Genomic DNA, 23,883 nt, shown 5'->3' on the forward strand with positions numbered 1-23,883 from the left:
AGTGTTCAAAGCAAACAGTCTGTACTCTGGGCTATCGGCAGACGCCTCTCAGTTCCTGTCACATTTCTCTTCTCTCCACCTTAGCTGTATACATATTTTATATATATTATGTATATTTGTACTTTTGTGTTCGGGATTGTGGGAAACGGTATTTCGATCTCTGTCCTTTCACACAAACTGAAAGGTTGACTTCTCTGCAGGTGCGTTTCTTTTCCCACATGTCAGGAGAAGGCATCGGGACCCTCAGTGTGTTCAGAGGAGGTGAAGCAAGAGGCTTTGATCTGCTGTTGAACCTGACGGGGGATCAGGGTCACGCCTGGCAGAGGATGGAGGTCCAGCTGAGCCGCCAAGAGGAGGACTTCCAGGTGGTGTTTGAGGGCAAAGTGGGAAAAAACCCAAAGGGAGACATCTGCCTGGACGACATCAGCTTCTCCTCAGGGTGCCTGCTGGCTTCACAAGAGGAAGACAGCACTCCCCTTCCTCCTGCAGGTAAACACTGGTTTTACATGAACGGGCATGAAAAGTCTCACTGGTCACGGCTTGAGCCTCAAATCTTGACTTTTCTCAAACATTTCTGACTTTTCTCAACATTTTGACTTTTTCTCAAAATCTCGAAATTCTAACTTTTTCTCAAAATCTCAAAACTGACTTTCAAAAGTATGATTTTTTCCTCAAAATTCTGAGTTTTTCAAAAATTCAAAAAAATCTGACTTTTTATCAAAATTCTCACTTTTTCTGAATACTTAAAGTTAATAATCCCTGGTCTCCAGCTTGAGCTTGAATCTCAGGATCCATGTATCTGTGATCCTCTCCAGAATGGAAGGAGTCATCACATACAGAGCATCAAGTAGTTCCTGAACAGTGTCCTTCACATGCTGATATCCAAGAGAGGGAGTTCCACAGTCACAAGATGGAGGAATAGAAAGCAGTATTCAATGTTTACTTCAGATTAGCTCCACGTCAGAAATGATCATGCTTGTCATATGTCTCTCTCCATAGAGGCTGAATCATCATGTTAATCACATAGCTATCATATGCCTCAAACAGTCCTGATGCTCTTCTAGGTAATCACACATCCTGTCATGTTCTCAGCTACAGTTGATACCTTTGATATCAAGCTGCTCTCATGTAGGAGGACAGAACGGGACAGCAAAAGTCTGTATACATGTAAATAGAATATGATATGCACAAGAACAGAATATGAAATTAAATAATGTACATTAAGATGGAATTTATTGCGGTGATAACTATTTAGATAAATAAGTAGATTGCAAAATGAGAAACAGATGAATGTTTAACGAGGATCTTAAAGAGTCCAGCGTGTAGTTTGTCCACAGATTGCGATCAATCCAATAAAGTGAATCGTCCATTAAAGATGAGATGTCAAAGTTCTGAAGGATTGCGAGCCGAGCGTTCCTCCTTCCTCCTGAGAGAACAACGCAGCTTTGTGATTGCATCGTGACCGAGTGCAGCGCTGGCACTCATCTCCCTGCTCTCAGTAAATCACTGAGGAATCTCTTTATGGGAATATCTCAGATTGAAACGGCCGCGAAGCTCCGAGATAAAAACGAGACAAATGAGGGATTTAGGAAATACATTACATTATTAAATTCTGCATGATTGCACTTTTGGTGAGTGATTAGCAGTAAGAGAACTATTGGAGGATTGTCTTCAGTGAACGGGCGATATCTATCCATAAAACGATATTAAACTCTGCCCTAATAATGATGGACGATTTTCTTCACATCTGTGGGTCGTCTGTTAACAGCTCGCTCTCCAGCAGCTTCTCAACATGTCTTCAGTAATGTTCCCCCTTTGAACCATGTTCTCAGCCAGGTACCCCCTTTGAAGCATGTTCTCAGCCAGGTACCCCCTTTGAAGCATGTTCTCAGCCAGGTACCCCCTTTGAAGCATGTTCTCAGCCAGGTGCCCCCTTTGAAACATGTTCTCAGCCAGGTACCCCCTTTGAAGCATGTTCTCAGCCAGGTACCCCCTTTGAAGCATGTTCTCAGCCAGGTACCCCCTTTGAAGCATGTTCTCAGCCAGGTACCCCCTTTGAAGCATGTTCTCAGCCATGTACCCCCTTTGAAGCATGTTCTCAGCCAGGTACCCCCTTTGAATCATGTTCTCAGCCAGGTACCCCCTTTGAAGCATGTTCTCAGCCAGGTGCCCCCTTTGAAGCATGTTCTCAGCCAGGTACCCCCTTTGAAGCATGTTCTCAGCCAGGTGCCCCCTTTGAATCATGTTCTCAGCCAGGTACCCCCTTTGAATCATGTTCTCAGCCAGGTACCCCCTTTGAAGCATGTTCTCAGCCAGGTACCCCCTTTGAAGCATGTTCTCAGCCAGGTGCCCCCTTTGAAGCATGTTCTCAGCCAGGTGCCCCCTTTGAAACATGTTCTCAGCCAGGTACCCCCTTTGAATCATGTTCTCAGCCAGGTGCCCCCTTTGAAGCATGTCCTCAGCCAGGTACCCCCTTTGAAACATGTTCTCAGCTAGGTGCCCCCTTTGAAACATGTTCTCAGCCAGGTGCCCCCTTTGAAACATGTTCTCAGCCAGGTACCCCCTTTGAATCATGTTCTCAGCCAGGTGCCCCCTTTGAAACATGTTCTCAGCCAGGTGCCCCCTTTGAAGCATGTTCTCAGCCAGGTACCCCCTTTGAAGCATGTTCTCAGCCAGGTGCCCCCTTTGAAACATGTTCTCAGCCAGGTACCCCCTTTGAATCATGTTCTCAGCCAGGTGCCCCCTTTGAAACATGTTCTCAGCCAGGTACCCCCTTTGAAGCATGTTCTCAGCCAGGTGCCCCCTTTGAAGCATGTTCTCAGCCAGGTGCCCCCTTTGAAGCATGTTCTCAGCCAGGTACCCCCTTTGAAGCATGTTCTCAGCCAGGTGCCCCCTTTGAAGCATGTTCTCAGCCAGGTGCCCCCGGACCGACCCCGGACATTTAGAAAAAGCCTATAAATAATTACAATATGGTGATGTTCCCTCTGTGTGAGATTTATTAACCCCTTCATGCATGAATTACAACAAACTGAGGATATTTTCATTTTATGCATGAAAAGAAATAACAGATTTTTCAAAGAGTTTTGCAACTGAAGTGATATCTGTTTAACAAACCAATGAACAAAATGATATATTGTGAAAAACTATCAAATACAATACACACATTTTGACCCCTTGGTGGTTCTAGGAATATTTTATATACAATTGTGTTTTCTATTTAACTTATTGTACTTATTTTTGTAATCATGCATGGTATTTTTTTAATTAACCTTTTTTTTATTTTTTTTAAATCTCATGTACCCCCTGCAGTACCCCAACGTACCCCTAGGGGTCCGCGTACCCCCATTTGGGAACCCCTGCTCTAGAGCACAGGGATTTTAGCCTCTGCAGACCATTTACTTGCAAAGCCCCAAAGACAAAACGGTGTTTTTCTGATGGCTCTCATTAAAATGTCTGCAGATCTTAAACCTCTGGCTGAATCCCGCTCATTACCCATTAGCAGCTCGTCTGCATGCCTCACATTCTTTACGAGGGACCCTTTAAGACGTGAGGGAGAAAACAAGAGCTGATTTATGGCCATTGTTACTCAGAATATAATTGGTGTGTTAAATGGATCGCCTGCAGAGGAGAGAGTCTGAAAGCTGTCTGGTGTTTTCGGACGAGCTGGAGAAGAGGGAGAAGACATTTCCCTCCGTCTCTGTCTGTCTGTCGAATAGCGAGACCCCCCGCAGAGTCAGAGTATTAATCATTCATTAGAAAGCCTCCATGTTGACGTTGCTAACATGTTGCAGCGAGTCAGAGAGTCTCACTGTGACTGCATTTCATCTGAAGCTCTGTCTGACTTTACTGAGCAGCAGAAACCTCTCTCTCTTCTTAATAATGAAAGTGATGAGACGGCGTGCCTCCGTGTTCACGCTGTTAGCATCTCTTCTGTTTCATGTCTTCACTGAAACTCTGGAGCTTCAAACAGATTCTCTAACGACACAGAAGCACATGTTCTCACGTACCTCTCGAGGTGTTTAGCTACAGAGACAGATAGCCGCTCTCACGTTCCTTAGCCTGTTTTCAATGTGAGTAGCTTGATGCTAACTTCTCCCTCAGGAACAAAGAAAGCATCAGGAATGATATCCGCCTCTTTATCCCGTGTGGATCATTGGGAACGTTACACATGTTTCCCATAACACAGCTAATTGATCATTACACTTTAACATTACATGACATGTTAGACGCTGTTATCCAAAGTGACTTACGTACTCAACACTGTGGACAATCCCCACATAACACCAACGCACTATCCCACCGCGCCACAGCTTCCCAGCCTTTAACTTATTACATTTTAATATATGACAAGAATGATAAGATTAACATTTAAAGTTAATTTAAAGAAATCTGCAACGTCCCTTCTCTCAACGTTTTCAAATCAACCCTTAAAACTCATCTGTTCAACATCGCCTTCCAACAATAATAATGCTTTATGTCTTGTCCTTGTATGTTTCTTTATAAAGCGACCTTGAGGTTATGACATTATTATTAATTCAAGTTATTATTATTAAAGATGTTAGCATTATGGGAACAAAACAGAGAAGTAGTTCCTCCAGATTATCCAGAGTAACTGGACACTGTCATTGGAGGAGCGTATACAAACTGTCCTGTATGCTGTAAGCACCTGAGGATGACTCTATTGAATTCAAGCTGAGGAAAGAGACATACAGCACGGGCAGAAGAAGTGCTTTGCTTTCTCTGCTGCTGCTCCACAAACAAGTTCAAGAATAATGAAAACAAGCTGTTTTCTCTTGAAATAAGTAAAAAGATCAGCCGATAGATCAAGTGAAAATTAGCTTGGTAAGATTTCTTGAAATAAAAAGGGATATCTAGATAAATCAGATCTTGTAATTAGAAGGAGAACTCATTCTGAACTATATTTCACCAGAATCAGGAAATGTTGTTTCAATATAAGCTCAAAAGTTTCAGTTCTCTGATGCTCGTTGGTGATTTCTAATAAATATGTGTTTCATCTGAGATACGACTCAGAATGAGAGGATTTGACTGAACAAGATGAAGCATTGTCTAAAAACAAGACCCCATATCTCTCTGCAGAGTGACTCCTGAAGTCAGTGTGTCTGATATCAGGAGGAGACACTTATTCTGATATCAGACAGATATACTGGACAAGAGCCGGATAACGATGGGAATAGAGAGGGATGTGATGTAGAGAGGGATGTGATGTAGAGAGGGATGTGATGTAGAGAGGGATGTGATGTAGAGAGGGATGTGATGTAGAGAGGGATGTGATGTAGAGAGGGATGTGATGTAGAGAGGGATGTGATGTAGAGAGGGATGTGAGGTAGAGAGGGATGTGATGTAGAGAGGGATGTGATGTAGAGAGGGATGTGAGGTAGAGAGGGATGTGATGTAGAGAGGGATGTGAGGTAGAGAGGGATGTGAGGTAGAGAGGGATGTGATGTAGAGAGGGATGTGATGTAGAGAGGGATGTGAGGTAGAGAGGGATGTGATGTAGAGAGGGATGTGAGGTAGAGAGGGATGTGAGGTAGAGAGGGATGTGATGTAGAGAGGGATGTGATGTAGAGAGGGATGTGATGTAGAGAGGGATGTGATGTAGAGAGGGATGTGAGGTAGAGAGGGATGTGAGGTAGAGAGGGATGTGATGTAGAGAGGGATGTGATGTAGAGAGGGATGTGATGTAGAGAGGGATGTGATGTAGAGAGGGATGTGATGTAGAGAGGGATGTGATGTAGAGAGGGATGTGAGGTAGAGAGGGATGTGATGTAGAGAGGGATGTGATGTAGAGAGGGATGTGATGTAGAGAGGGATGTGAGGTAGAGAGGGATGTGATGTAGAGAGGGATGTGATGTAGAGAGGGATGTGATGTAGAGAGGGATGTGATGTAGAGAGGGATGTAGAGAGTGTTTCCTGAAGGTTCAGACGGGGGGGAACACTCGCCCTGACAGAGGAGAGAAGTTCATCCATCAATTAGACCCTCCAGAGAGAGAGTCTGTACACAGGCACACTGATGAGAGACAGCAGGAAGCTACAGACTGCAGAGCCTCGGGGCTTCTCCCTCCTCTGCTTCGTTAAACAAGGCAGCAAGGATGGAGAATGGAACACAGAAACATCAGATCTATCTGGGCAGAATACCTGCTGTCTGCAGAGGGTAAGGTGTTGAGGGGGGGTCTCTGAAGGCACATGAAACACACTAATATTTACTTTGAACTGTAATTAATGTACATCTTATACTGCAACATACACACCTTTTCAAATACCTACAAATCTCTAATGCTCAACTTCCTGTCAACTCAATAATATACATCATCCTGCATGATTATAGACACATTCATAATAATGATTATTTTATGCATATTGAGTTCTCGATGATTTATCAATATTAATGCACTCACACATTTAAATGCACATTTCTGTGTGTGTGTTTACCATCCTTGTGGGGACCTACATCTGTTTACACAGTCACGTGTGGGGACTCGCCTCCCTTATGGGGACATAATGGAGGTCCCCATAAGGGGAATCATTAATTTTAGGGTGAAGACTTGGTTAGGTTTAGGATTAGGGATGTGTTGGTTATGGTTAAGGTTAGAATAAGTCTGTGTGTGTGTGTGTGTGTGTGTGTGTGTGTGTGTGTGTGTGTGTGTGTGTGTGTGTGTGTGTGTGTGTGTGTGTGTGTGTGTGTGTGTGTGTGTGTGTGTGTGTGTGTGTGTGTGTGTGTGTGTGTGTGTGTGTGTGTGTGTGTGTGTGTGTGTGTCTCTCTCTCTCTCTCTCTCTCTCTCTCTGTGTGTGTGCGTGTGTGTGTCAGACTCTCAAATCATATTGGGATCTTATCTCATTATCTTAAGAAGTTTGACGGAGAGGATAGAAAAGGAAGGGAGTCTCACTGTAACTGCATTCCTCCTGAAGCTCTGTCAGACTTTATTAACTGAGCAGCAGAAACCTCTTATTAATAATGAAAGTGATGAGAAAGTGTATTTCCCTCTCCAGCAGAGAAATGGAGAGACGTCCCTCCGGTCACAACGCTCATCAATTAACGCTTCAACGGCAGTTTCATCTCCCTGCGTATCATCTCGCCCGTGGCTCTTTCTCTAATCGTCCTGCCACGGCTTAAAAAAGGAGATTTTACTGTATGTTACATTCACATGCACTCATGAACCGTCCAACACAGTGTCTATTACTGAGCTATAAGTGGTTTTTCTGGCATAAATCATCATTTTGTGCCCGTTATTTTCAGACATTTTAGTAATTCCATGAAAACAGCAATGACATGAATGTGTGTGTCCTCCTGTTGTCTTCAGTGGCCTCTGGTGCCACAGATCCATCTTAATCTGAGTTTTGACAGCTTTTAGTTTGACAGCTTTGTACGAGGTTGACGTATCGTTGTGTAACAGAAAATAAGTGTTTGATGCTATCGTTGTCTGTCAGTGTTTCATGCAGAGAAGGACAGGAGCCTCAGTGTCATCTATACTTTATTAAAAGAGGCAGCCTGTCAGGTGATTGGACGACTTGTTTTACTTCATCTTGTGAAATACTAGTATGAGACCTGCATTCAAAATATACTTAAAGTACTTTTTCTAATTAATTATCCATTAAAGTATACTCACATTTTACATTTTGCAGTTGGTTAAAAAGGTGCAAAAATACTGCCATATATCGTATTCCTCATTATTACACGGCTTCGTTGAATACTTGATTCTGATTGGTCAATTTGGACATTCCAGAGGTCCACATTCTGTTAATGTCCGCTAACAGACCTTTGCTAGGGAGAACAGACTATTGCTAAGGAGAAAAGACCGTTGCTAAGGAGAACAGACTGTTGCTAAGGAGAACAGACCGTTGCTAAGGAGAACAGACCGTTGCTAAGGAGAACAGACCGTTGCTGAGGGACTATGTTCAGCGATATCAGTCCGCAGAAAGGAGTCCGGTTAATTTAACGTCAGGTTTAAACGACAAATATTGGTCTTAATCTGTCAGAAAACACAGGGGAATACTTTTTGATTATATTTTTCATTAATGACCGCCTTGATGCACATTATATTTTACATAATAATCTGCTATAATTCACTTTTATGAATAAATAACCTTGCAAAGTAACTAATCTTCTCAATGAAATGCATACAAGTCAAATGTCTGGGTGAAATAGAAGTTTAAAGAAGAATAAAATGGAAATACTCGAGTAAAGGTCCTCTAAAACCTAATCTACTTTCCCCCTGACGTAGAGTGATCAGTTGTAGCTTCCTGGCCTCCTGGCTGCCTTTTGTTTGGTCCCATTGCTTCTGGTCCTTTGCATCTGAAGAGAAACAAAGGATAAGGAGGGACTTCTTCCTCTCCTTTGCTCACAGAGACCCTCCTCTTCATCACGCCTCATCTCCCTAAAACACAAGCACTGAATCTGCAGGAATGCATGTTTTCAAAGAGGCAGATGCACACACACACACACACACACACACACACACACACACACACACACACACACACACACACACACACACACGCGCGCACACACACACACACACACACACACACACACACACACACACACACACACACACACACACACACACACACAGACACACACACACACACACACACACACACGCACACACACACACACACACACACACACACACACACACACACACACACACACACACACACACACACACACACACACACACACAGATGGCATAAGTACACCCATCCTTTACTCAAGTAGAAGTACAGATACTCGTGTTTAAAAAATACTCTGGTGAAAGTAGAAGTACTGTGTACTCTGGGCTTCTTTCAGTATTCCACTTATAAATGAATAATTAAGCATTTTATGAAGCATGCTGAGGACCAATTGCTTTCCAATTGCGACTTTCATATAATCTATATCACTCTTTGGTCTAAATGATGCTACATCCATCATATAGTTAGCTTAGCTTAGCATTAAGGCTGGAAACAGGCTCCTCCAACAGTGCAACCTAAATATATATAAGGACATAGAACAAATAAAATAGTGCAAGAAGAGTCTATATACAAGTAAATGGAATATGATATATTAGATAATAGTTAGCAAGATGCAAACAGAAGAATGATTGTGGATGTTCTTTAAAAAGTTCAGGTGTTTAAGCAGCTCCAGCCTGATGTGATGTTGTGTTCTCTCTCTTGTTCCCAGGCTCTTGTCCTCCAGGTTTCTTTCCGTGTGAAAATGGCGGTTGCTTCTCTACGGCTCAGAGCTGTGATTTCACGGATGACTGTGGCGACGGCTCTGATGAAATGCATTGTGGGACTTCCTGCACCTTTGAGCACGGACGCTGTGGCTGGAAGAGCTCCGTGGCCGACAATTTTGATTGGACGCTGGGGAGGGGGTCTTTGAAGAGCATCCGGCCGCCGTACGATCACACGCTGAGCGACGAACGAGGTGCCGGTTTATTTTTTGAAATATATTTGTATTTACTTATTTGAGGTGCATGTTTTAAATGTCCTTATCGCAACATGGTGTCATCTGGCTAGTATTATATACCAATTTCAGTAATCCAGCACTCATACAGCAATACCTTTAAACATATATACAAGTGTGTGTGTGTGTGTGTGTGTGTGTGTGTGTGTGTGTGTGTGTGTGTGTGTGTGTGTGTGTGTGTGTGTGTGTGTGTGTGTGTGTGTGTGTGTGTGTGTGTGTGTGTGTGTGTGTGTGTGTGTGTGTGTGTGTGTGTGTGTGTGTGTGTGTGTGTGTGTGTGTGTGTGTGTGTGTGTGTGTGTGTGTGTGTGTGTGTGTGTGTGTGTCTTTGTGTGTGTGTGTGTGTGTGTGTTAGTCCTATATTAGACCCTTGTTACACCGTTATTTCCCCCACAATGAACTGTAAATAAACTGTTATGACAGCATAAGTAACACATGTTAGCTAGCTCTGTAACATGTTGCTATCTAGTTCCCGTAATTGTTATTATCATTATCATAAGTTCCCTTCTATGGTCCGTCTTGTGACGTTGATTTACGATATATTTGTTAAATAAGCTTTAAAATAAGCCTCGGATAAAATGTGTTAACTTATGTTACCTTTATAAACAATTTACCAACGCTGACGTCATGTAGGCTAATGTTAGCAAGTGTAAATAAGGCTAACAAACGTCAGGTTTAACATTTCCAAACTACAGATATTAATGTTAAAGAGACTACTAGAACTAGAATTACCTGAATTTAATCAGCGAGAGAACTAGGTCCTCTCTGTTGCAGGAAATACATCTAGCTTGGATAACCAATTAAAACGGATATTTCTTATTAAACCATCAAATAATCCAACATTTTAACACTTTCTTATATTCTCATAATAAAGGAAGTTCATTTTCTTCTCCTCTTGGATTCACCATGGAGTGCAGCTCCACTTCTGGGAGGTTTCGTACCCTCTCAGTAAATGAAACTGACTTTCAAATGTCTACCTGTTAGTGTGCTGTGCTCCATGTTTAATTCATGAGCCAATCAATGAGCTTCTCCCAGCGTGTGAGAGCAGCTTTTCTCTCTCAGGTGATTGATGCCGAGGCTGAAAATCCATTATCCTGCGTGCATGGTAAAGAGCGCATTAATAAATAAACACGTATGTACATTTCTCTGAACGTATGCAGGTGTGAGAGCGACTGGGAGCTGAGAGACTGAGAGCTGAGAGACTGAGAGACTGAGAGACTGAGAGCTGAGAGACTGAGAGACTGAGAGCTGAGAGACTGAGAGACTGAGAGCTGAGAGACTGAGAGACTGAGAGACTGAGAGCTGAGAGACTGAGAGACTGAGAGCTGAGAGACTGAGAGACTGAGAGACTGAGAGACTGAGAGACTGAGAGCTGAGAGACTGAGAGCTGAGAGACTGAGAGACTGAGAGCTGAGAGACTGAGAGCTGAGAGACTGAGAGCTGAGAGACTGAGAGCTGAGAGACTGAGAGACTGAGAGACTGAGAGCTGAGAGACTGAGAGCTGAGAGACTGAGAGACTGAGAGCTGAGAGACTGAGAGCTGAGAGACTGAGAGCTGAGAGACTGAGAGACTGAGAGCTGAGAGACTGAGAGACTGAGAGCTGAGAGACTGAGAGACTGAGAGACTGAGAGCTGAGAGACTGAGAGCTGAGAGACTGAGAGCTGAGAGACTGAGAGACTGAGAGACTGAGAGACTGAGAGCTGAGAGACTGAGAGACTGAGAGACTGAGAGCTGAGAGACTGAGAGACTGAGAGACTGAGAGACTGAGAGACTGAGAGACTGAGAGACTGAGAGCTGAGAGACTGAGAGCTGAGAGACTGAGAGACTGAGAGCTGAGAGACTGAGAGCTGAGAGACTGAGAGCTGAGAGACTGAGAGCTGAGAGACTGAGAGACTGAGAGACTGAGAGCTGAGAGACTGAGAGCTGAGAGACTGAGAGACTGAGAGCTGAGAGACTGAGAGCTGAGAGACTGAGAGCTGAGAGACTGAGAGACTGAGAGCTGAGAGACTGAGAGACTGAGAGCTGAGAGACTGAGAGACTGAGAGACTGAGAGCTGAGAGACTGAGAGACTGAGAGACTGAGAGCTGAGAGACTGAGAGCTGAGAGACTGAGAGACTGAGAGCTGAGAGACTGAGAGCTGAGAGACTGAGAGCTGAGAGACTGAGAGACTGAGAGCTGAGAGACTGAGAGACTGAGAGCTGAGAGACTGAGAGACTGAGAGACTGAGAGACTGAGAGACTGAGAGCTGAGAGACTGAGAGACTGAGAGCTGAGAGACTGAGAGACTGAGAGACTGAGAGCTGAGAGACTGAGAGCTGAGAGACTGAGAGACTGAGAGCTGAGAGACTGAGAGACTGAGAGACTGAGAGCTGAGAGACTGAGAGCTGAGAGACTGAGAGCTGAGAGACTGAGAGACTGAGAGACTGAGAGCTGAGAGACTGAGAGCTGAGAGACTGAGAGACTGAGAGCTGAGAGACTGAGAGCTGAGAGACTGAGAGACTGAGAGCTGAGAGACTGAGAGCTGAGAGACTGAGAGACTGAGAGACTGAGAGCTGAGAGACTGAGAGACTGAGAGACTGAGAGCTGAGAGACTGAGAGACTGAGAGCTGAGAGACTGAGAGCTGAGAGACTGAGAGACTGAGAGACTGAGAGCTGAGAGACTGAGAGACTGAGAGCTGAGAGACTGAGAGCTGAGAGACTGAGAGCTGAGAGACTGAGAGACTGAGAGCTGAGAGACTGAGAGCTGAGAGACTGAGAGACTGAGAGCTGAGAGACTGAGAGCTGAGAGACTGAGAGCTGAGAGACTGAGAGACTGAGAGACTGAGAGCTGAGAGACTGAGAGACTGAGAGACTGAGAGACTGAGAGACTGAGAGCTGAGAGACTGAGAGACTGAGAGCTGAGAGACTGAGAGACTGAGAGACTGAGAGCTGAGAGACTGAGAGCTGAGAGACTGAGAGACTGAGAGCTGAGAGACTGAGAGACTGAGAGACTGAGAGCTGAGAGACTGAGAGCTGAGAGACTGAGAGACTGAGAGACTGAGAGACTGAGAGCTGAGAGACTGAGAGACTGAGAGCTGAGAGACTGAGAGACTGAGAGACTGAGAGCTGAGAGACTGAGAGCTGAGAGACTGAGAGACTGAGAGCTGAGAGACTGAGAGCTGAGAGACTGAGAGACTGAGAGCTGAGAGACTGAGAGCTGAGAGACTGAGAGACTGAGAGACTGAGAGCTGAGAGACTGAGAGCTGAGAGACTGAGAGACTGAGAGCTGAGAGACTGAGAGACTGAGAGACTGAGAGACTGAGAGACTGAGAGCTGAGAGACTGAGAGCTGAGAGACTGAGAGCTGAGAGACTGAGAGACTGAGAGCTGAGAGACTGAGAGCTGAGAGACTGAGAGCTGAGAGACTGAGAGCTGAGAGACTGAGAGCTGAGAGACTGAGAGACTGAGAGCTGAGAGACTGAGAGCTGAGAGACTGAGAGCTGAGAGACTGAGAGACTGAGAGCTGAGAGACTGAGAGCTGAGAGACTGAGAGCTGAGAGACTGAGAGACTGAGAGACTGAGAGACTGAGAGCTGAGAGACTGAGAGCTGAGAGACTGAGAGACTGAGAGACTGAGAGACTGAGAGACTGAGAGACTGAGAGCTGAGAGACTGAGAGACTGAGAGACTGAGAGCTGAGAGACTGAGAGACTGAGAGCTGAGAGACTGAGAGCTGAGAGACTGAGAGCTGAGAGACTGAGAGACTGAGAGACTGAGAGCTGAGAGACTGAGAGCTGAGAGACTGAGAGACTGAGAGACTGAGAGACTGAGAGACTGAGAGACTGAGAGACTGAGAGACTGAGAGACTGAGAGACTGAGAGACTGAGAGACTGAGAGACTGAGAGACTGAGAGACTGAGAGCTGAGAGACTGAGAGACTGAGAGCTGAGAGACTGAGAGACTGAGAGCTGAGAGACTGAGAGACTGAGAGACTGAGAGACTGAGAGACTGAGAGCTGAGAGACTGAGAAAGGAACAGCAATGAAAACTAGAGAATGCAATTCCTGAATAAATTGCTAGTGGGAATGCTTTATGCTGAAATGTAATGTTTAAGAAGAAAGTGAAGAATTGAGATTGAAATGATTCATGAACACTGGGGGCTTGAATGTGTGATGAGAGAAGAAAAGAAAATAAAAAGGCTTGGAAAAGCAGCAGAATATTTGAATTGCAAACTTTTTAACTAACTTGATGGCGAATGATCTGTCGCCATGGCAACAGCATTTGATGACACCCCATAATACGCTTAGATGCGTTGATGGCTGCATCGTTACCAAACCTGTGAAGTTTTGGGCTGTTTGGAGTATATTCACTGAAGTTATGAGGAAATCGTGTTTCAAGGCGAGCATTGTGTTGCCATGGCAACGGCATTTGAAGAAATCTCAAAACTGTCCCTTAGATGTCTTCACGGCTGGACTGTTAGCACACTGCTATCTGAAGTCTGCTCCTCTCCTCTCTCTCAGGTCACTTCCTCTTCCTCTAACCCTCCTCATCATCCTCTCTCCTCTCTCTCAGGTCACTTCCTCTTCCTCTAACCCTCCTCATCATCCTCTCTCCTCTCTCTCAGGTCACTTCCTCTTCCTCTAACCCTCCTCATCATCCTCTCCTCTCTCTCAGGTCACTTCCTCTTCCTCTAACCCTCCTCATCATCCTCTCTCCTCTCTCTCAGGTCACTTCCTCTTCCTCTAACCCTCCTCATCATCCTCTCTCTCAGGTCACTTCCTCTTCCTCTAACCCTCCTCATCATCCTCTCCTCTCTCTCTCTCAGGTCACTTCATCTACCTGGAGGCCACACCTGTCGGCCTGAAAGGAGACAAAGCTCACATCCGCAGCTCCGTTTGGAAACAGTCCGGCGCCATCTGCAAGCTCTCCTTCTGGTACTACATTTCCCACAAGGCATTGGGAACCATCCGCCTGCTGATCAAGGTAAAGCATCTGCAGCCTGCAGGAGAGTCTAACTGTCACTCTGTTAAAGCCAGTGTTTAGTTTTTATAAGAAAGGCCACCTCATCGTGACGTCTGTAGTCAGCAGAGTAGAAAAGACTACAATTCCCACGTCGCCTAAAGAGACAGAGATGAGAAGAGTTTTTAACCTTGGTTGACTTTCAGGGATTCAATTTCCTTCTTCTTGCCATTGAGATTATTGTGTGTGTGTGTGTGTGTGTGTGTGTGTGTGTGTGTGTGTGTGTGTGTGTGTGTGTGTGTGTGTGTGTGTGTGTGTGTGTGTGTGTGTGTGTGTGTGTGTGTGTGTGTGTGTGTGTGTGTGTGTGTGTGTGTGTGTGTGTGTGTGTGTGTGTGTGTGTGTGTGTGTGTGTTTGATTTGTCTCTCAGCACGAGCCTGATTATTTGTGTGTGTGTGTGTGTGTGTGTGTGTGTGTGTGTGTGTGTGTGTGTGTGTGTGTGTGTGTGTGTGTGTGTGTGTGTGTGTGTGTGTGTGTGTGTGTGTGTGTGTGTGTGTGTGTGTGTGTGTGTGTGTGTGTGTGTGTGTGTGTGTGTGTGTGTGATTTGTCTCTCAGCACGAGCCTGATTGTTAGTGTGTGTGCGCTGCAGAGGCCGTTTTATGCAATTTGCAAAACACAATTCAGCAAGTTATCATGCAAATGTGTGTGTGTGTGTGTGTGTGTGTGTGTGTGTGTGTGTGTGTGTGTGTGTGTGTGTGTGTGTGTGTGTGTGTGTGTGTGTGTGTGTGTGTGTGTGTGTGTGTGTGTGTGTGTGTGTGTGTGCTCCCCTTCCCTGCAGAGTCTGAATGTCATTATACTTACAGAATAGCTCAGTGTCTTACACAGCAGCTAAGTCAAAGCAGAGGGAATGTTACTCCTTCAGGAGGTGAAAGCTCCACGGGGCTTTAAAACGGGCTTTAAAGGGTTCATTTTTAATGATCAGAAAAGGCAATTAACATGAAAACAAACCATGGAGGGATCCGAGTTAACACCTTTGCTTTTACAGATTCTTTCATGCAAGTAATAGACCAATAAAACCTCTCATATAAAACAATAAGGACAACAGACCCCACATTAAGGACCTCGTGTCACAACCTGCACTCAAAGCTGTAAAGACAGTTTTATGATTTCTATTCTAACGATATCCGTCTATAATTGGAACCAGTGGGGTGTCAAATGTTTGAGAAAAGTACTGATACATTTAGGCTTTTCCAAATCCGTCTAGAATCTGAATGCTGTTGTAATTATTGAGAGGAATGACTTTAAAAGGAAGCTGCTCAGATGCTCGGGATAATCCTCTGAATGGGTTTTCATTTGAAGCAGAGTGGATGTCCTCGTACAGGTGGCGACGAATCAGAAGTGGAGTGGATGAAACTGTTGGAATTGGAGGTGACTAATTGGATTTCCTCTCAGTGTAACATTCAGTATGTTCTTAAAACACAGTATTTGTGTGATCGCAGCTTCCTTTAGTCTCTCTGGAGGACAACAAAAAGGAATCATGCAAACACATATCCACTCTCCACTCGGAGCAGACTGAATGTGTCGTTTCGTCACCGTGTCGGAAACCGAACTTCAAAATGATGGAATAAACGGCGGATGATACATCGCTAGTATCACATGTTCTCCATGACATCCATCTGGATACATCCTGCTGCTTTGTAATCTATGCTTCACTTTAACAAGATGATTGAAAGCCAGAGGAAAGGGGGCTTTAAATGCAGAGGAGGGTCTGACTGTTGCCCTGCAGTCAGGTTTATAGACTAATCGTGCAACTCAAGGACGTCTGTTTCCTTATGTCGTAGAAAGCAGCGTCAGACACTGTTGACCCGAGCCCTTCCTGTTCACAGGACAGACAGAAGCTGGGCTTGGTTTTAAATGTGTTTGTGTTTTTAAACGTACGCCTTCAGACTGCAAGAATCAGCGGCAAATCGGCGATTGGGCTTCAGTAGTTTCTCTGTTCGAGCATGTGGAGTCCTGGCCTTGTCAGTCTGAGCGTGTTTTAACGGTAAGCCGATATGAAGAATACTTCCTAAATGACCCAAGGAAGTTTGACTTTGACTTCCTGAGATAGATGTTCTTCATTACCCTCCTAAAGCTGGATTGATGAAGTGAAGTTATGGACTGCTGTCCTCTTTCAAAACGACCAGAGGACGAGCGGCTCATTGTGAACACTGAGTTTATATTAGACTCCTGAGCTTCAGGGGGAGCGTGGTTAAATCTCTCTTTCCTCCACTAATCACTCTGTGGGTTAACACACAGAGCCAGAGCCATGATCAGCTGGAACTCTCTCCCGGTTCACATCATTCAGGAACATTCTCAGGTACATTTCAAAAGGTTGCTAAAAAAATATTTAAGTATTATAAAGTAAATTTGAACTGTGGCTATGTGGGCATATGTTATGATGTACACTTATTTGTATTTACTTGTGTTTGGCCTTAGGAGGGCGACAATTGGATGACCATTTTAGTTTATGTATGTTTTGAGTGTTTGAGGACCCCAGGAAGAATAGCCAATGCTCATGCTAGTGCTAATGGGGATCCTAATAAAGACAAGACATGGAAACACACACTCTGTGCTGTGTGTGTGTGTGTGTGTGTGTGTGTGTGTGTGTGTGTGTGTGTGTGTGTGTGTGTGTGTGTGTGTGTGTGTGTGTGTGTGTGTGTGTGTGTGTGTGTGTGTGTGTGTGTGTGTGTGTGTGTGTGTGTGTGTGTGTGTGTGTGTGTGTGTGTGTGTGTGTGTGTGTGTGTGTGTGTTTCAGCACATTAATTCCAGCTGAAGATATAAACCTTTAATATTGGTTTATTAATATAAAATGAGTGTGTGGAGTTAAAACCAGCTAATGGGATCAATTCATTGTTTTTTCGTATTTTCATGGGAAATCCCACGCTTTCCATGTCCCATGCTTTTGGATATCTAACTGTTCACTGGGACCAATGCTGAAGAGAGGGTCATCTTATTGTGTTTGCAAATCAATCTTTTATTTATATTTGATCGCCTCTGAAACGTCTAAATCGTCTCAGATTCAACATATGGTGGTTTAATCTGGGACTACAGTAACCTCTGCACCTTTGTTCAGATGTGATCAAGGAACAAGTAAAGGTGGAATAAGTTATTATGAATCCTTCCTGTCCTCTATCTCACCTAATGTGTTTGTGGACTATAAAAAGTACATATAGAGAAGTTTAAATCTCTACAAACCGCAGACTCCACCTTTCCCTTTCCAAGCCACTCTTCACCAATAGCTGTGAAAGCCCCTCTTCCTGTAGGTGTGAGTGGTATGACTTCAGATGTCTCAACACGCATCCACTGCAGCCCTGTTTGAAATCCCATTGGTTGTTCCAGCGCTGCTTTAGTCGTGATTTAGTGCTTGGCTTGCACCCTGGGAAAAAGAGTCGGAGAGGAATTCAGTCTGTCTGGTAATACGTTCCATATGTGGCACGAGAGGAAGCCGTTAGCATAGCATAGCTTTGGTTCCTTCAATTATGCTAATGAGGTTTTAATGAGCGTGACTCGAATGTGTTTCTGATCATAACCTCTGCTGTATGAACTGATTACAGTTAGAAAGAAACACATGGTCTTCCTCAGAGAAGCAACAGCACACCCTTTCCTCAAGTAGAAGTTCAAATACTCGTGTTTAAAAATAGTAAAAGTAGAAGTACTGACTAAACTTCTTTACTCAAGTCAAAGTAAAGAACTTTGAAATGTACTTCAGTAAAAAGTACCCATAACTAGCAGCTGTTTTAAAGAGTACCTGACCTCCCTTTATATTAATAGAACAATAATGTCATTGTTAGCTAATGAATGTTTCCATGGTGACCAACGGCAACATGACAACGTTTCCATTGGTCCCTCTTCTTTAGAGAAGACCAGGAAATGATGGATACACGGATCGTGTTCAAATCAATAGGCACGCAATGACTCTAAATAATAATGATCACGCCACCAAACACACATTCAGACTAAAGGAACCAGCCTGTTTGGGAAATGAGAGAAGTAGAAAGTACAGGTATTTGTGTTCAACATGTGAGAAGTAGAAAGTACAGGTATTTGAGTTCAACATGTGAGAAGTAGAAAGTACAGGTATTTGAGTTCAACATGTGAGAAGTAGAAAGTAAAGGTATTTGAGTTCAACATGTAAGAAGTAGAAAGTACAGGTATTTGTGTTCAACATGTGAGAAGTAGAAAGTACAGGTATTTGTGTTCAACATGTAAGAAGTAGAAAGTACAGGTATTTGAGTTCAACATGTGAGAAGTAGAAAGTACAGGTATTTGAGTTCAACATGTGAGAAGTAGAAAGTACAGGTACTTGAGTTCAACATGTAAGAAGTAGAAAGTACAGGTATTTGTGTTCAACATGTAAGAAGTAGAAAGTACAGGTATTTGTGTTCAACATGTAAGAAGTAGAAAGTACAGGTATTTGTGTTCAACATGTAAGAAGTAGAAAGTACAGGTATTTGTGTTCAACATGTAAGAAGTAGAAAGTACAGGTATTTGTGTTCAACATGTGAGAAGTAGAAAGTACAGGTATTTGAGTTCAACATGTAAGAAGTAGAAAGTACAGGTATTTGAGTTCAACATGTAAGAAGTAGAAAGTACAGGTATTTGTGTTCAACATGTAAGAAGTAGAAAGTACAGGTATTTGAGTTCAACATGTAAGAAGTAGAAAGTACAGGTATTTGAGTTCAACATGTAAGAAGTAGAAAGTACAGGTATTTGTGTTCAACATGTGAGAAGTAGAAAGTACAGGTATTTGAGTTCAACATGTAAGAAGTAGAAAGTACAGGTATTTGAGTTCAACATGTAAGAAGTAGAAAGTACAGGTATTTGTGTTCAACATGTAAGAAGTAGAAAGTACAGGTATTTGAGTTCAACATGTAAGAAGTAGAAAGTACAGGTATTTGTGTTCAACATGTAAGAAGTAGAAAGTACAGGTATTTGAGTTCAACATGTAAGAAGTAGAAAGTACAGGTATTTGAGTTCAACATGTAAGAAGTAGAAAGTACAGGTATTTGTGTTCAACATGTGAGAAGTCAAAGTAAAAAGTTGTCAGAAAAATAAGTAGTGGAGTAAAGTACTGATACTAGACAAATGTACTTAAGTACATAACAAAGTATTTGTACTCCACTTCTTCTTCCCCCAACAGATGGAGAACAATCTGTGGGAGGCGTGGAACAAAACGGGGCATCAGGGGAACCAGTGGAACCGAGCTGAGGTTCCTCTGAGGAACCTGAGGAACTTCCAGGTGATTTTTGAAGGGATTCGATCCATGGACGTGATTGGAGGAGCTTCACTGGACGACCTGGAGTTCAGGAACTGTTCTCCAAGTAAGTGACGTTAACAACAGCCTGTTCTGTGTTTAGTGTCTCTCCTGGGACAGTTGTGATTGGTCAACCAGTGAGAGTGTCCGTGAAGTTGTGATTTTAGCCTCTGCAGACCATTTACATGCACAAAAAGCTATCGAATACACGAATGGAGAGGCAAAGCCTACTTTTGAAATGTTATTCTTGCATTTGCTAAGTTTTCACAGGTAATTCTGCATTTTTTTTATATCCACGTTTAACTTTTTACAGTTAGATATAGACTGGTATAAAGTGTCCAGTCAAATCACTTTCATGATTCATGTTGAAACTCTGCACAAAGCAGCCTTCATACATGCAGAGGTTTAAAGAGCGGTAATTACTTTCCCAGGTGTTTAGGGCCATTTCTGGCTTCACACAAACTTTCCACTCAATCTCTGTACGATGAAATGCTGCTCTGTGAACACACACATCTGTACCTCAGAAGGACAGAGGTTGTTGTTTCACTGTTTGATATTCAGACGGGTGTCAGACATTAAACAGATCTGGATGTTGCTCTGCCAAGACTCAGATATAAACACATAACACACAGAGACATGAACTCACTGATCAAAAGCAGGAGGAAGGAGATCTCGTGTGATGTAATGCTCTTCTTCAGTTTGCCCTCTTTGGAGCAGGACGTTTTTAAATAACACACAGTTTGTACCACGTTCTATTTTCCATTGAAGCCGGATTTGATTCATTACATTACATGTCACTTGTTAGACGCTTTTATCCAAAGCGACTTACATACTCAATACTGTGGACAATCCCCACAGGAGCAATTTGGGGTGAAGTGTCTCAGGGACACAACGACATGCTGACTGCAGTGGGGTTTGAACCTGTGATCCCCTGATCCCACCACCAAGGCTCTTTCCACTGCGCCACAGCCTCCCATTCATCTGAACGGAAAGAGGAGATGGTTTCCAGTCGAGTGGCTCGCTCTTAGAAAACACTTCCAACATGAAAGCTAATGTCAGATATATGTGTGTGTGTGTGTGTGTGTGTGTGTGTGTGTGTGTGTGTGTGTGTGTGTGTGTGTGTGTGTGTGTTTCCGTGTGTGTTTCCGTGTGTCTGTCTGTCTGTCTGTCTGTCTGTCTGTCTGTCTGTCTGTCTGTCTGTCTGTCTGTGTGTGTGTGTGTGTGTGTGTGTGTGTGTGTGTGTGTGTGTGTGTGTGTGTGTGTGTGTGTGTGTGTGTGTGTGTGTGTGTGTGTCCGTGTGTTTCAGACGCTGTGCAGCCCCCCAGTTGTCCTGCACTCTCAGACTTTGTGTGTGAAAGTGGACACTGCATCGAGTCTCACCTGGAGTGTGACAGCAAGGACGACTGTGCCGATGGATCTGATGAGAAACAGTGCGGTGAGGAAGAACTGGAGATAGGTCTGGGACACATCGTTTTTAAATAAACAAGACGCTAACAAACCTCATTCTTGTGTTCTTCCTAAGTTGGTTTGACTAACTTTTAAACTAGAGAAAGACAGAACAAACCTGTGTCTTTTAGAGCTCATTTAAAGTCCTTGTACTGGTTCATAAAGCTCTTAATGGTCTGCCCCCCTCTGTCCTCACTGATCTGTTGTCCTTTGATGTCCCTGTGTGAGCCCTAAGATACTCAACACACCTTCCCCTTAACAACATCCCCCTCTAATTGGTCTTTTCATCTTGTTTTTTCTTTACTTTAGGCATCTGTGACTTCAGCATGGGAGCGGCGTGGTGGGAACACAGCTGTGGGTTTGACCAGGACTCTGAGGATGATTTTGATTGGTCGATCGGTCGTCACAGTGAGACTCCAGGAGCCGGACCTCAGAGTGACCACAGTCCAGGTGAGTGTCCCTGAAAAGCTCACAATGCAGGTGGTTTGAGGACACAGTATGCTTTGATACATGCAGAGAATACAACCGTCAACACGTCAGTATTTATATGATATTCTGATCAGTGGCGAGCCGTCAGGGCCCTCTAGGCCCTCTGTGAGGGACTAAGATATTCTACAAAATAATATTTAAAAACATTAAAAAATATATATATATTTCTTTATATATGTTTTTTGTTATTTTTTGTTATATTTTTCATTAGTTTTACCAAAATAACCTGATTTAATTGTATTTAAAATAACATTTCCAAATAAATAAATCCTTATTAAATAAATCTGCCTATTCAGTTTCTGTTGGAATGTGAAGGGTTAAATGAGAGAAGCTCGTCTCTGCGAGTTACTGTGAAGAGAGGAGCTGTTGGACGTCCAGCTGTGAATTCACAGAGGGCCCAGCTATAGACAAGTTTACGCGACAAACCACGGGTAGCGCCATAACCCTACACAAATGCACTTCATTTCCGCCGGAAGTCTTTTGCACAGCGTCTGTCGGTGTAAACCGGTGTAAACAGTCAGACGGGCACTGGTGTAAACACAGCGATTTCGATGCTAACAGTGATGCTAGCTTGGGAACACGATTCTACTTCTTTGACTGGAGATGGCGTTACTCTCCCCCACCCGAATTCAGTGCAAAACTGGGAGGATAACATGACGACGTGGCCCAGCATAACGTACAGCAAAATTTGCTCCTACTTCGTTCAATCCATGGCAATAGATGGAAAAGCAATGGACAGTCTGAAGGCATATCATAAGGCTGCGCACATTCTACTTTGCCCACATGCTCCCGAAAATTGTTGACGATTTTGTTGAGGGAAGGTTACAGTTCTGCAGTAAATATCTCAGCATTTTAAAACCAAAATAAACTGCCTTATTTAGGTCATGCCCACAGGAGCCAACAGTTGTCTGTTGTTTACATAATGCACAATTTACATGATCTCTTTATGCTGTGCAATATATCATATGTGCCTGTACTGTTTGAGTGAAAATAAAGTTTGATGTAATTTAATTTCATTATTGCACTGTTATTGCATTATTGCATTTCATATGTTCCTTAGAGTGCTACAATTTCTTTTAACACAGTTCATCATTCATATTAAGCTCATACTGTACATAAATAACACTGAATGAATTAATTGTTTAGAGGAAACTAAAGAAATGGCTTCAACAAGAAAGATCACATGTTTAATCCTAACAGGTATTACAAATTAAAATATAAAAGCATCCCACACAATTACATCACTATGAAAATATTCATATATAATATTAAAAAATACAATGCATGCAGTATTTGTTGTGTTTATCTGTATTTAATGAACAACATGGCTGGGTGCTGGGTGCTGGTTTGTGGTCGTAGCACTCTCTATCTAACCACTCGTTCAGGTGCTTTCTCGAGTGATTGCAACCAACTACCGCACACGTAGTTCCCGAACCACTTTTCTTCATGTTGTAATTGTTATATCCTCTTTGTCTCTGCGATATCAGTGCTTTGTCGGCACAACGGAGCTAGCTAGCAAAACAAACCCAGTCCGCCAAAACGGAAGTGCATTGCATCGAAGGGAGGAGTTCAGGATGTAGAGCGGAAACGGCTCAATAAACTGAACGAGAGAGTAATGTCAAATGACAGTACAATTGACCATCATATCATATCTTCCCTCTAAATGGGTGGGTGTTGTTATCGCGGAATTTATGACAAGTTCCGCCCGCTGTGAAACTTTTCTTGTTTCCATAGCAACAACAACTTCCTGTCAACAGCGTTAACTCGCCTTCAAAATAAAAGCATGCCAAATTACACTTCAGACATACACTGCAACGAAAGTAACAAACACAATGCAATATCCTTTTCCATTTGAAAGAACACAAATAGGGTTATTTACAGGTGTTGTTTTGTGTGGTAGAGGGTCGCTTTCATTGATGCGTTTTGCACCCCGGGCCGTTGTTTTGATATTCCGCTGAAGTATACGCTGTGACGTAATAACTCGAGGGAAGGGGTGGGGGTCAGAGGGCCTAGGTATAAAAGTCACGGCTCGCCACTGGTTCTGATTGTATGCCAGACCTTAGTTATTATATATCTTCCTTTACAATTCTGTGCTGTTGTTGTTTTTTGTGAGAACCAACGTCGATCTGAGCGATGAGACGTGTCACAGAACGAGTTTATGACCTCGGTGCAGAGCGAGTCGATAAAACCAGCCATCTGTAACACACACACACACACACACACACACACACACACACACACACACACACACACACACAC

General features: G+C 43.6%; 1 protein-coding gene across 1 annotated transcript in view; it reads left to right on the forward strand.

Annotated features, from left to right (window-relative positions):
* Positions 1–23,883, forward strand: part of malrd1 (MAM and LDL receptor class A domain containing 1) — a gene marked incomplete at its 5' end in the record, with an annotated part of 62,303 nt that overhangs the window by 19,512 nt on the left and 18,908 nt on the right. Inside the window, 6 exons of the mRNA XM_079661857.1 lie at positions 201–489; positions 9,182–9,427; positions 14,262–14,419; positions 19,576–19,756; positions 20,996–21,124; positions 21,445–21,585. Coding sequence (XP_079517983.1) covers positions 201–489; positions 9,182–9,427; positions 14,262–14,419; positions 19,576–19,756; positions 20,996–21,124; positions 21,445–21,585 — 1,144 coding nt within the window. The remainder of the gene's footprint in view (positions 1–200; positions 490–9,181; positions 9,428–14,261; positions 14,420–19,575; positions 19,757–20,995; positions 21,125–21,444; positions 21,586–23,883) is intronic.

The sequence above is a fragment of the Notothenia rossii genome, assembly GCF_949606895.1.
Source record: "Notothenia rossii genome assembly, chromosome: 12".
In the NCBI taxonomy this organism is placed as follows: Eukaryota; Metazoa; Chordata; class Actinopteri; order Perciformes; family Nototheniidae; genus Notothenia; species Notothenia rossii.